We start from the raw sequence: 13,389 nt of genomic DNA, 5'->3' as shown, positions 1-13,389 counted from the left end.
TAACGTAAAAATCAAATTTGGTGTTGAGATATTAGATATTTTCATCGTTAAATATAAATTTGTACATTTTTATACATAAAAGGTTGAAAATGTTAAATCATATTCTTTTATCACTTTTTTTTGGTCAATGTTACCAATCAATTTTGCCTGATAGATATCCTAGGAGTAGTACACTCTGGGACATAGGCTTAGATAAGATTAGATCTATTCAATTTACATACAACATAATAATTTTGTTTTTTCATTGACTAGAGACAGGAAAAATATAAAATTATAAAATAAAAGATTCTTGAATTAGCTAAGCCAAATGAATCAATGAATAAAGTAATGATCATGAATAGGAAACAACAACTTTAATTTATGCAACTTCATAACTAGGGTATGCAAAGAATAAAAATATATTTTATTCATATATTACCGTTATCTGATAAATCTTGATTCAGATAAAACATTTCAAAATAGCTTGAAGAATGAAAAACAAAAATAATAATAGTAACTATAACGAAATAGATCGTTATGGAAAATAATACACAATAATATAATAATTAAATCACATATGATACCAATAATTGATAGAAAAAAAAACAACTACAAGAAAGGGTTAATACATTGGATTAACATCATTCTATATTGGGAATAGGTTAATGTAAAGTGTAATATATGATTCAAATATATACTGTCAATCAACTTTAATGGGTAATATGAGTTAACACGTGTTATAGCTTAATAAAAAAGTTCATTAATGGTGTTAAATCAAGATAATTAGATTATTTTGAATAAATAAAAAAGGTGAGTAGTTATAGACTTGATTGTCAAAAAATATCAAATGGACCCAAAGAGTGAATTATACAAAACTTAAATGAAAAAAGAAAAGGTTAAACCGAAAGAAGTAAAAAGTTTTCTTTAGATTAGGAGTATAAAGATCTCGAATTGGAATCCTAAAAATAGAAAAATTATTATTAGTAAGTATTCGGAATAGAGTCTTACTTGTTAATAGTACGAATTCAAATTAATCAAATTTTAATATAGATATTGAATATTAAATCTCAAATATGAGTCTTGACATAAAAAAAATATTATTAGTGAATGCTTATCCTTCTAATTAAATAAATTTCGATACAAATACTGAATATTCGAACACCGAATTAAAAAAAAACCCAAATATTTATTTATATTTAGTAAATAAAAGGGAGAGTTCGGTAGGAAGGGTACTTGTAGGGTAAAGCTATTATATTGATTTGAGTCATCATCCTCTATTTTAGCTTACCCACTGATTTGTGATGTAATATCACTATCTAAAAATCACAACGTCCTATCAAAAGTTAGCTCATCGATACAATATTATCAAAGAAAGTGACATTGAAAATATTATTAATGAGTCAAATTCTAATAGATTTGATCGAAAAGTGGTGATTTTTGTTGCTATATATTCTAATAATATACTAAGTATATTTTGATTTTAAATTAGTTAAAGTTGATTTTGTATGCGTTAGTAAAAAAAGGGTGTGTAATTGATATATTTTAAAAGTAAATGAATCATATGAATTTACTTGCTCATGGTTCCTGTTTCACTTCACTTTTAGTTGCATATATGCAATTTTGAGATATCATTTGACAAAGACTTTAAATCGCATATACCTTTATAAAATTATAGTTTCAAACTATATAGTTAAATAGTACATAAGTTTTAAACGACGCGATTCAATCAATTTATTTATTTATATATATATATATAACTTAATTAACTATCTGTTACGTGTAATTATTTCAAATCTTTTGTCAATCATATTGATTGGCACAATATTAAGTCACTGATATTTAGCTAATTGTCTTTTTCTTAATTATCTTGGACAGTATTTTTATGTTCACTCAATGAGCAATTAGAATTGCAAATATTTAGTGATTCTCAATACATTAATAATAATAATTATTTAATTTATTTAAATAATAAGGAAATAAAGATTCCAAGAAATATAATGATGTTTAGTTCTATATGGCCCTCGAAAAACATCTTACATTAATTGAGGATGACTTAACCTAATTAATTAGCTGGTTGTACCCTATAGTTTAGACCAAAAAAATTTATCTCATTGATTTGATAAATATTGTCTAGCATTTTATTAGAGATGATGAGTTTTTATAACGATCTCACGTTAGTATGCAATAATAATTAAATTTACAATAAATTTATTTATTCATAAATAAAGTTGAATAAAAAATACTGAATTCATAAAAGTTCATAAACAACACTCTAAATTCCTCTTATTTAATAATCAAATATATATACTATTTACGATCATCATTTAAGTTATACATCTCACGATCGTATAATTTATAAGTTTATCGACTTTAAAATAAAGTAAAATATATGGTACCCAAAATTGCAATGGATAAATAGTTATAAATAGGTACAATTTCACAATCAGATGGCAGTGTGGTTTAATGACTAATTGCAATGGGGTTATAGGCTTAGTGGGTTCCAATTGTTGAGTTTTGTGTTTTTATGAGTTGTAATCTACTAATTAAGATGTTAGGTTTCATGTCTTTTTAGGTTGATATATATATATTTTTTATAAAAAAAACTTTTCACCTTAATAAATTTTTCTCGTATTTATCATTGACTTGAATTCATTAAAAAGTTCAAATTATGATGTCAAAGATAATATTTGTTGAAATCTTATAGATCTTTTAATAAAACATAAAACAATATTTCACGTTAAAATATAGGATATGGATAAATTCAACAATCGAACAATGGATATGACAATGACTACAACGCGATAGGGTTACTGTATCATTATAGTCATGAAAATACAAGTAAAACCACATAAAATGCATTTTTTATCTTTCAAATAGTTTGATCTTTAATATTTGTCATTTAAAAATTGACTTTATAAAATAGGACACAAGTTCTTTAAAAACTGAAGACATGCTCGTCCAGATACAAAAATTACTAACTTATACCCAATGACGGATCCAGGATTTTCAATAAAGGGGTTAAAAGTTCGTAGAAATAGACATACGGAATAGTCAAAGGGGGTTCAACATCTACTATATATACATGAATATTATTTTAACCACGTATAAATTGTATAATTTTACGTCGAAGGGTGTTCGAATGAACCCCCTGTACCAAGGTGGTTCCGCCCCTGCTTATAACGTATGAACTTTGAGTTTGTCTACATTCGTTTTATTCGCTAAAAGTTAAAGACCAACACAAGATAGAGATAAAAGCGCAAAATGACCCTCGAAAACACTAATGGTCCAGCTAAAGAAACGGACTAGCCCAACAATCTTCAAATGGGCTTTATTTGCAAATGTACAAGGCCCAAATAATCCTTCTTACATGGGGGCCCATATAAAGGCCCAGCCCGTACCCAAAAACCCATTAGGCCCATTTGAACTTTCAAGAACATTCTTCAAGTCCTTTTTTTTTTGTTCCGACCACCTTGGAACTGCTGACAATTTTCTAAGAAAAAAAAATCCGTTTTTTTAAGCAAAAAAAGTTAAAATTTTGTGGTATATTTCTTCAATTTCATCAATCTTTTTGATCATGGGTTGTGTTAGTTTGTTCCTTAATTCAATATTTTATGTTTATTTTCACAATTTTTTTTCATGTTTTGCAGGACTTTGGTGAAATGATTCGAACTAAAACTTTAGTTCCTGAGATAAGCAAATTCAAAAACATATTTCCATCTGGAAGTAGAATTGGTAATTTCAAAACTTTGTATATGTTTTCTTTTTGAATAATCTTGGTATGTGTGCCAGTTTTCGTGCAACTCGATTGTTTTATCTCAAAAGGTTGGTAATAAAATAAAAATATATGCTTTGGAACTACATAACAAATGATATCTTCATTTTTTGTGTGTAGATGGTGGTAGTGGAGAAAATTGTAGTTTGTCAGCAAAAATGAAACAAAAAAAGTTTAACATGTGAACATTGAAATGAATATGAATTGTTGGAAGTTTTATTGATGTTGTGTAAAATAACATTATTAATGGAATGGTATAGGAGATTATTTCGTTTTGAAACAGGTAGAGTGTTGTATAAATGTCGTATGGAGATAGAATTGTTATTACAAATGTACAAGAAGATCATAGTTGATGAAGAAGTTGTTTGACTATGAATAACTGAATAATGACAAACTTTGATACAGTTGGAATAATGACCCCTAAGAAGCAAGCAAATGATGATGCCGGCGAAGCTCAAATCAAGGCGGAGAAGATTGAACCCCTCGTCGCTTTTAGCAGGCCACCTCCGGTCCCTCCTTTCCTTGGACCTCTAGTTGCTCTTTCATTGCTTGAATCATGGTCATCACGAGATAGCAACGATGATTGATAACTGATATGGTTAATGGCTTATGCCTTCTGCCTATAGATGTAAGAAAAGTTAAAAGGTTTTACTGTGCTTGTAATGAATGTGGAGTCTTGTCTTGTCTTGTCTTCTACCGTCTATATGTATGTACGAAAAGTGAAGTCTTGAATGTTGTCCAATGTCATGAGTGTCAAGCTGTGAACATGTTCTACTCTTGGAATTTCTTTATAATGAACAGTAATATCGTGTAGATAAGTGTCAGAAATGCAACTATGAAGCTCCATAACTTGTGGTAGCAGGAAAGAATTGGACGTATGCTCGTGTGGAGAGCTATATTGTAGATACTTGGTAACAGAAGGGGACTCATCAGAAACAACCCTGCGTATGAATATGTTTTTTCCTTGTTGAGATTATTTCCATTCTCTTGTTTGATGAAAATATAAAGAACATAAAGAAATCAACATACATTCAGCAGCCTCAGGGAAAGCATCACATACTGAAATGACCTTCTGGAACACTTCCTGCATTTTTCAAGACAAGAACACCGCATGCGTCAATTGAATAGAAACTGAACAAGAATCAAGAATTGCAGTTGTTGACTTGCCAATATCAAAAAAAAAAAAACAATGAACATCTTGGTACTGATATTTGTACCAAAGCGAAGCTTCCTGGTTTGATTGGCGATTCAAGGATTACTTGAGCTTTCCTGCATGAATTTCCATTTCCAGGGAATTTAATGCTAGTGATAACATAGTAATAGGATTAAAGCTAACATGGCTTTAGAAAACTTTGGAGTTTACTTTATGACTAGTTCTTGATCTCCTTCTCTTGATAACTCGTAGCAGCTGCAACCTCTAGTGAAAGGAACCTGTTTCTTGTTCCACTCTGCATTAACCAAAATATACTTTTGTCATGTTCCAATATTTACATTGTCATTGGATTCTAGAAACAATTTATTTGTCGTTACCTAAATGCCAGTTTACCACAGTTGTGAGATCAACTCCCTCATAAATGTTCTCTATGTAGAACTTTGTGTTCTTCCCCATGCATGTGGTTAGTTGCCCCAGAAATTTTAGAGCCTCCTGCATCAATTTACAAATAAGAGTTATAACCACTAGAGTATATTAAGGAATCCTTAGTGTTAGATAATCCTTAAGTACTTAGTGTAGACATATTATGGATCAAAACCAGAGTATTTATGAATATAGAGTTGATTGAAACTAGCGTGGGATTGAGCTCAGACAGTTGGACAAAAGAAAAGTACAATTCATATCTCTGTGAGAAAGAGAGAGGTAACCTTTCTCCCTTGGAATGGTTTAGTGTAGGAGAAATCATCAAAAAAACAATCTTTATCTATGAGCAGTGCTAGTTGGTTCATGTCCTTGCTGTTGATGCTAGAGTAGAACTTCTTGATTGTGTCGGATGGAGAACATGCATTCATACTCGTGCCATTCTCAGGATTTAACATTGAAAATGTGACCAAACAGTTATATTTGCTCTTGATGCCCCGTATTTTAAGTCTTCGTTGTGATACTTTCGTAACTGATTCATGGTTAGCTTTCAATGGAGGGATGCTCAGGGTATGCGTAAACTCCGCTTTAGACCATACACTATGCTGGAGAAGTTGGCCAGAAAATGCCATTTTAGTGTATATAGCAGCACTATAGAAACTATGTGTTATCTATTTATGGACCCATGATAGGAAAAGGCATAAAAACTTTGGTTCTAAGCTTTGGCATTGGGAAAAGGACCTATTCTTTTCCTGAAATTGTTGCTTTTATGTCTCTGCCTTCCTCTGTACTTAAGGTACCAACTAAGTATAAAGCCAAATTTAGTCATCTTCAGATGGCATGAGATTCTCTACTTTCTTGGTTTTCATTTTCTGATTATTTTCTTATCCTATTCTTTCTTTCCTTTTTGGTTGGGTGGGTGTGGGGGTGGGTGGTGGGGCTTAGCATTCTTGTCATTTGCGACTTCCATTTAAAGTTTTTTTTTTGTAGTTCATGTTTTTTTGTCAAAGTGTAGATGAGAAAGTAACTAAAAAAATTGAATGCATGGGTGGGGCTTCGTGGTCAATGAAGTCAGGGGGGACCATGAGCTCTCAGGTTCAAATTCCTATGGAGACAAAAAAGGCATTAGGCAAACTTTCTCCATATGTCCAATCCTTTATGGGAAGAGTTACCCGAAACCTATGATGTTGCTCGGTAGTAGGTACTGGTGGAATTAGTCGAGGTGTGTGCAAGCAGCTCAAACATTAATAAAAGTGATGTTGGAAGAGTATGGGTTATGCTCCTCTAGTGGAATTAGAGAAGGCTGTAGATACCCATGCTAATACTGATATTTATAATAGAAGTGGAAATATGATCACAGTAGATTGATACAGACCTTGCTTTCTAGGTGTTCTGGACACTCAAAAATTATCATTACATTGGGAGAAAACAATGTCTAGATACAAGAAATCAAGGAAGATGACACTACAAAACTCTCCAAGAACCCTGAGGTTACTCGACTCTGACTTGTAAATCTCTTGCAAGATGGGGAGGGATTAGGGAAAGATGTTACAAGAGATTAGCAAAACTGACACTAACTAATCAATCTCCCATCATTGTTATCTCGTGCATAAAGGATTTTTCACGCTTTCCATCCATCAACATATTTTTTAGATGATAACCCACTCTTAGCTCCTCAAGCAAGGATGTGGGGAGGAATTTGAACGTCGAGTGTGATCATGGCTGCCAACGACTGCTACGCCATGGCAGCTATCCTTGTCATAACTTTCCCTCTCTTAGCAAGTGATCTATGCCTTTTAATCTTCTTGTCAAGTAACATAGGAGTGGCTGCTGCATCATGTATTCTAGGGCCATTTTGCTGGAGGCTTTGTTTAACAACTAAACAAGATGATTATTAGTGTTTTGACAATGCAATTGCATGAATTGTGACTATTTATATCAACCACTAACGTTGCTTGCTCACTTAAGAAACAGTCCCCCTTCTGTTGTAGCTACGACAGCTTTCAATGACAAAAGGGCAAGTTATTAGCAACCTCTTGTATTAGGTTCATCACTAGGTAAGTCAGTGAGGAGGGTATGACAGTTAATTTTTTCTTGACCAGAAATTTTCCGTATATTCATTTTAATGTTTATTTTCAAATCATTAGTTGACTATGAAGTTGAATAAATCCATGCAATTCATATGTCAACCAATGACCAATTAGTTGAGCATACGAGATTTGGCAACTAATCATTCACAATATGTGCTTGTTTGGCTTTATGTGTTTTCTTTTTCTACTACCCACGTAGGCATGATGACTCTATCCTATAAAGAAAACAATGCAGAAGTTTTAATTATACACTTTGTCTGGTTTTCCATTATCCCAAGTTGCCTTTCCTGAGAAAGAACTGCCACTTGGATTCATTTTAAGTCTTGAATTCTTATCTATGGTTTGTCTATTTTATTTTTAATGATTGTTAATGTACTGTAATCCTCCTATTCATGCTTATTTGGACAGATCATGTTCTCTAAAGCTCACATAGACGGGATGCGCGAACAATTTTTTTTACTTGTAGGTTTGGACATGTCATGCATCGATCTACGGATGCACCTGTTCATAGGTTTGGTACTGAGAATCACTAACACAACCATTAAAGACAAGTCTTTCCATAAAGAATTGCTTACCACTTGAATTTTTAGATCGAAATTCAACACAGTTCATTCAACAGTCAACAATAGAGATATTGGTAGTGATTCCAATTTCTCTCGAACCCAACACTCAATCATACAGTTGTTTTCGAGTAGATTTCAACAGGTATCTCCAAGTGTCACTACTTTTAGTAGCACTAGTCTTATTACAAATATGGCCAAACAGGCCTTAGGCTTAATTACAAAGCTAGTCATTCTTTGGAGTTTGATCCTGATCTTTTGAATCTCTCCAAGGACTTAAGGTTGACATGTAATTGAGCCATGATGTGTAGCGGGAATAGGAATTTATCAGTTGAGGACCCAACAGGAACAACCCTGCATAGGAAATCGTTTGCCCTGTTGAGAATAGTTTTGTTCTCTTGTTGGCGAAAATATAAAGAACATAAAGAAATCAACATACATTCAGCAGACTGAGGAGAAGCATCACACACTGAAATGACCTTCTGGAATGCTTCCTGCATTATGTGAAGACCGGAACATTGTAAGCATTTATGAAATAGAAACTGAACAAGAATCAAGAATTGCTGTTGCTAATTGCCAATATCAGGAAAAAAGAGTGAATATCATGTTGGTGAATTAGCTTGTCTAGTTTGTGTTTTTCTGAGATAGAACTTTGGTGGTATTCATACCACTAGATAACATATTGTTGATAATTAGCTTGTCTAGTTTGCGCTTTTCTGAAATAGAAGATTGATGATATTCATACCAAAGCTATGCTTCCTGGTTTGATTGGTGATTCAACAATTACTTGAGCTTTCCTGCATCAATTTCCATAACCAGAGCACTTAATGTTTGTGCTGACATAGTAATAGGCCTAAACGTTACATGCACGGGCTTAGAAAACTTTGAATTTACCTTATGACTAGTTCTTCTCCGTCTCTTGATAACTCGTAGCAACTGCAGCCTCTAGAGAAAGGAACCTGTTTCTTGTTCCACTCTACATGAAAATGTACTTATGTCATGTTCCAAATGTTCACATCTTCATCATTAGAAATAAGTTACTCGTCATTACCTAAATGCCAGTTTACCACAGTTGTGAGATCAACTCCCTCATAAATGTGTTCAATGCAGTACTCTGTGTTCTTCCCCATGCATGTGGCTAGTTGCTTCAGAAATTTAAGGACCTCCTGCATCAATTTACAAATAGAAGATATAAACACTAGAATTATATTAGAGAATCCTTAGTATAAGATAATCCTTAAATTGATCTCAACGAGAGGCGTAGTGGTTGTTATTGAGCTCAAAAAGTTGTACAAAAGAAAAGACAATTCATGTTTCCGAGAGAAAAAGAGCGGTAACCTCTCTCCTTAGGAATGGTTGACTGTAGGAGAAATCATCATAGTAACATTTTTCAGCTAGGAGCAGTGCTAGTTGATTCATGTCCTTGTTGTTGATACTTGAGTAGAACTTCCTGATTGTGTCGGATGGAGAAACTTCACTCATACTCGTGCCATTCTCAGGATCTGACATCGAAAATGTGACCAAACTGTTGGATTTGTTCTTGATGCGTCGTATTTTAAGGTTTCGTTGTGATAGCTTCTTAACAGGTTCATGGTTAGCTTTCAATAACGGAGGGACACTCGAGGTACGCGTAAACTTTGAGTTGGACCATACATTATGCTGGAAAATTTGGCTTGATAATGCCATTTTAGTTGATAATATCAACACTATTGTAACTATACATCATCTATTTATGGACCTATAATTGATAAAAAAAAAAGCATAAAAACTTTGGTTTAATGCCTTGACATTAAGGAAAGGACCTGTTCCTTGCCTTTTTTTTATTTTTTTTGGTTTGATGTCTCTTGTACTTAAGGTATCCAATTGGTATAAAGCCAAATTTAGCAAATCTTCAAGATGGTTTTATGACAATGTGTAACATGTGATTTTTCTACTTTCTAGTTTTTGTTTTTGTGTTTTAGACACTGGAAATTTGTTACAAGACAGTGAACAGAAGATGTCTAAATACAATAAACCAACGAAAACGACACTATACAAAACTCTCCTATAAACCTTTGAGGTCACTCGACTCTGACTTTTCAATCTCTCCTGTCGTTACATGCTTCGTATTTCTTAGGATTTTGTGGTTGAATTTGAACGTCGAGTGGCAGCCATGGTGATCATGGCTGCCAACGACTGCAACGCGATGGCAACTATTCTTGTCTTAACTTGCCCTCTCTTTGGAAGTGGTCTGTGCTCTTTTATCTTCTTGTCAAATAACATATGCTTCATCTTGCTTAAACCTTTGTTTAACAACAAAACAAGATGATTATTAGTGTTTTGACAATTCAATTGCATGATTTATGACTATATATAAAGCTTAATTATTGCTTGTTGATTCAAGAAACACAGCCCCTTTCTTTGTAGCTACTATAATAAGGTTGTTTCGATGACAAAAAGACAAGTTATGAGTAGCCTCTTGTAGTAGGTTCATCACTAGGGAGGCAATGACAGCTAATTTTTTCTTGACCAAAAATTATTCCCTATGTGGATTTTAGTGTTTATTTATCATTAGTTGACTATATACGCACCAACAACATATTCCGTGTAATTTCACTATGTATCGATCATTTTTGATAAAGACTCGCAACTAAAGTAAAGCATTTCAAAGCATGTATGAAAAGGGGTATACAGTAGTGAAGAAAAGAATAGTACAACGACAGAGTCTAATACTATGATAATTGAAGCAAAGGAAATAATAATTAATAATAAAATCGAAGGCTAATTAGTTGACTATGTATGAAGTTAAATAAATCCTTGCAATTTACATTTGTCAACTAATTAGTTAATTTAAGTATACAAAATATTGCAACTAATCATTATTTAAATACACAATTAGAGTAGATTGTTAGGTCAAGATTAGGATTGATACATCATGGCTTGTTTTTTAGGTTTTGTGTGTTTTCTTTTACTACAAACCACATAGGCATGATGATTCTATCCTATTAAGAAAACAATAGTTCAAAAGTTGTAATGTATACTCTTCGTTTAGTTTTACGTTCATTAAAATAAGCTTTTTTCGAAGTGTGCTATTTTTATCTTGAAAAAGAATCGTCACTTGATAAGTATTAGATAATTTTGTCTACTAAAGCGTAATTATAGTAGTTTTTTGAAGTTGTAGGTTTGTGTGATCAACTAAATAATTCAAATATTCATGTACCTTAGCAAGTAGTATTTAAAATTAGTGAGAAACTATAGGTAAGTGGATAAGGATATAATACTGTATACTTCAATTACAATCAATAATAAAGAGATTCACAACCATAAAATATGTTTTTTTTTTAAAAAAAAATAAAAATTATAGAGAATTACTTACCACATGTTACTGTATTTTTGGGAATGAAAATTGAATTATTGGTGACGTGCATTGGGAAACTAGTGTATACATTTATTTAATGCAAATAATTACTACAACTTGTTATTGCATTTGGTTGAAAATTGGATAAATGTCTAATAAATATAACTATATTTCTTATATCGTTTTTAATCTGTGATTCATTGATCATTCTATCGATGATTAGTTTACTCGAAAGAACATTAACTTAGTGATTTAGACTTTCACACTATATCTATATCGAGAACTAATATTATGATTGAGGTTCATTCAAGTTGTTCATGACACTTCTCTTTTGTCAATTTTCTTCTTTTTAAAAAAAAATGTAAAAGAAAGTGAAATAAAAATGTTCTATAATAAGTTTCCTTTGGCATAGAAAACTGTTTTTTTTTTCTGTGAATAAATATTTTACCATTTTTTGTTGGTAATAGGAGACAACCTTATTGACCATGTGCACAGCAACATAAAGTTATGAATATGTTGTTTCAATTTCAATTCATACACTATATAATATTCATTCCGTCCATCTCATTTTAACTGTCGTTTTAACTCTTTTAAATTTTATTATAAAAATAATAAATAGAAAATATAGTTTACTTACTTTTATTTGTCAAATACTTTCTTGAAATAATAGTGAACTAACTAAAGCGATAGTTAAAATATAACAGAAAATATATAAAGAATTTTTGTTATATCTTATATAAATTGAATAAGCTAGCTGTCAAATTAAAGTCATATTATGGAAATAAAAACCAGCAAAATCCTACCGATAGATTTGTATTGAAATTTGTCTGCCGCATATTTTATGTTAAAAAACGTAGCAAAATGAAAACCAGACAACTCATAATGTATATTATAAATTACTTGTATACACGAATTTATTCTCAGTCAGACAGACTTATATCATTTAGACGTTATTAAAATGGAGTAAGCTATTACGTCAAAATGAATGAATAAATAAATAATTTGACTATTTCTGGATGCCACCAGTTAGGGAGAAAAGAATCTTGTTTAGCTAAAGACAATCTTGCTGGAATGCGACGCAACTCCTCCTATACTCTACGGTCGGAAGCGAATTCAAGATTTAAAATTTATGAGATTTAAAAAATACTTTTTATTCGAAATATAACCATTAATATTTCAAACGTGTAAAACCCATAATTTTAAAACCATTAATATTTCAAACGTGTAAAACCCATAATTTTAAAAGTAAAGTATAATATACTAAATGTCGAAAAACTTAAATGCTGAATCCGCTTCCGATTCGAAAAGTATTTGACAACAAACCTCTCCCAGACAACACTTGATCTTTCTAGTGTGGATTGAGTTCCAATATACAACTACTATATAAATAACTCAACTCAACTCACTCAACCAAAACCAAATTCATTAACAATTTTGTTCTTATTGAGAAATTGCATGAATCAATTGAAGATCCAAATGATGAATCATAAAATTGCTAGAGTTTCTAAAACAGCAATTGAAGGTTTTAGAGGCACAAAGCCTTTGCCAAGAAGGGGTCAAATAAAATCAAGAATTGCAGCAAATGCTTTCCATTCCATCATTTCAGTGTTGTCAAAAGCTTCTTCACATCACCATTCTACACTACAAGAAAGTCGAGATACGACAAGAAAGTAGAGATACAACGACATTTATTTAGTGACATTTAATTCAAAGTCATAAAAATCTTGAAAATGCCTGATAGTAGTATTTGTTTAGTTTTATAGTTTTTTTTCTTTTCTGTCCTGTAAAATTCATCAGAGAAATGAATTAAGTTTTCTATTAGGACTGTTAATAGTATTATATAGAAGAAGAAAAAAGTTGCACCTTTGAATCTTAAAGTGTTAAAGCAACAACTAATTGACAGGTGATTTAGAATCACCGGGTGTTGTGGTGGGATGAATATGATCACTTTGTCACAACTGTAAAGATTTCGGGTTTGAGTTTTGCGCATTGAAAAAAAAATCAATAAACATCTTTAGACAAGCATTTGGATAGCAAAAAAAAAGGGAAAAAATTGCAGAAAACATGAAGATAAAAAC

At 31.8% G+C, this 13,389-nt stretch overlaps 2 protein-coding genes across 2 annotated transcripts; both read right to left on the bottom strand.

Moving 5' to 3' along the window:
- Positions 1-3,945: 3,945 nt before the first annotated feature.
- Positions 3,946-5,979, bottom strand: LOC101259065 (uncharacterized). Its single transcript, XM_004246061.5, has 6 exons — positions 5,612-5,979; positions 5,282-5,396; positions 5,115-5,199; positions 4,969-5,020; positions 4,781-4,835; positions 3,946-4,692 (listed from the first exon to the last, which is right to left on the bottom strand). The coding sequence occupies exons 1-6, from the start codon at positions 5,954-5,956 to the stop codon at positions 4,523-4,525; spliced, it is 822 nt and encodes a 273-aa protein (XP_004246109.1). The 5' UTR covers positions 5,957-5,979; the 3' UTR covers positions 3,946-4,522.
- A 1,989-nt stretch (positions 5,980-7,968) lies between these two features.
- Positions 7,969-10,398, bottom strand: LOC101259358 (uncharacterized). The gene is made up of 6 exons (XM_010327083.4): positions 9,313-10,398; positions 9,026-9,140; positions 8,869-8,950; positions 8,720-8,771; positions 8,414-8,468; positions 7,969-8,328 (listed from the first exon to the last, which is right to left on the bottom strand). The coding sequence occupies exons 1-6, from the start codon at positions 9,658-9,660 to the stop codon at positions 8,201-8,203; spliced, it is 780 nt and encodes a 259-aa protein (XP_010325385.1). The 5' UTR covers positions 9,661-10,398; the 3' UTR covers positions 7,969-8,200.
- Between the last annotated feature and the right edge of the window lie 2,991 nt (positions 10,399-13,389).

Source organism: Solanum lycopersicum, chromosome 8 (assembly GCF_036512215.1).
Source record: "Solanum lycopersicum chromosome 8, SLM_r2.1".
In the NCBI taxonomy this organism is placed as follows: domain Eukaryota; kingdom Viridiplantae; phylum Streptophyta; class Magnoliopsida; order Solanales; family Solanaceae; genus Solanum; species Solanum lycopersicum.
The sequence above is the reverse complement of the archived record's forward strand: the minus strand, read 5'-3'. Positions and strand labels throughout refer to the sequence as shown.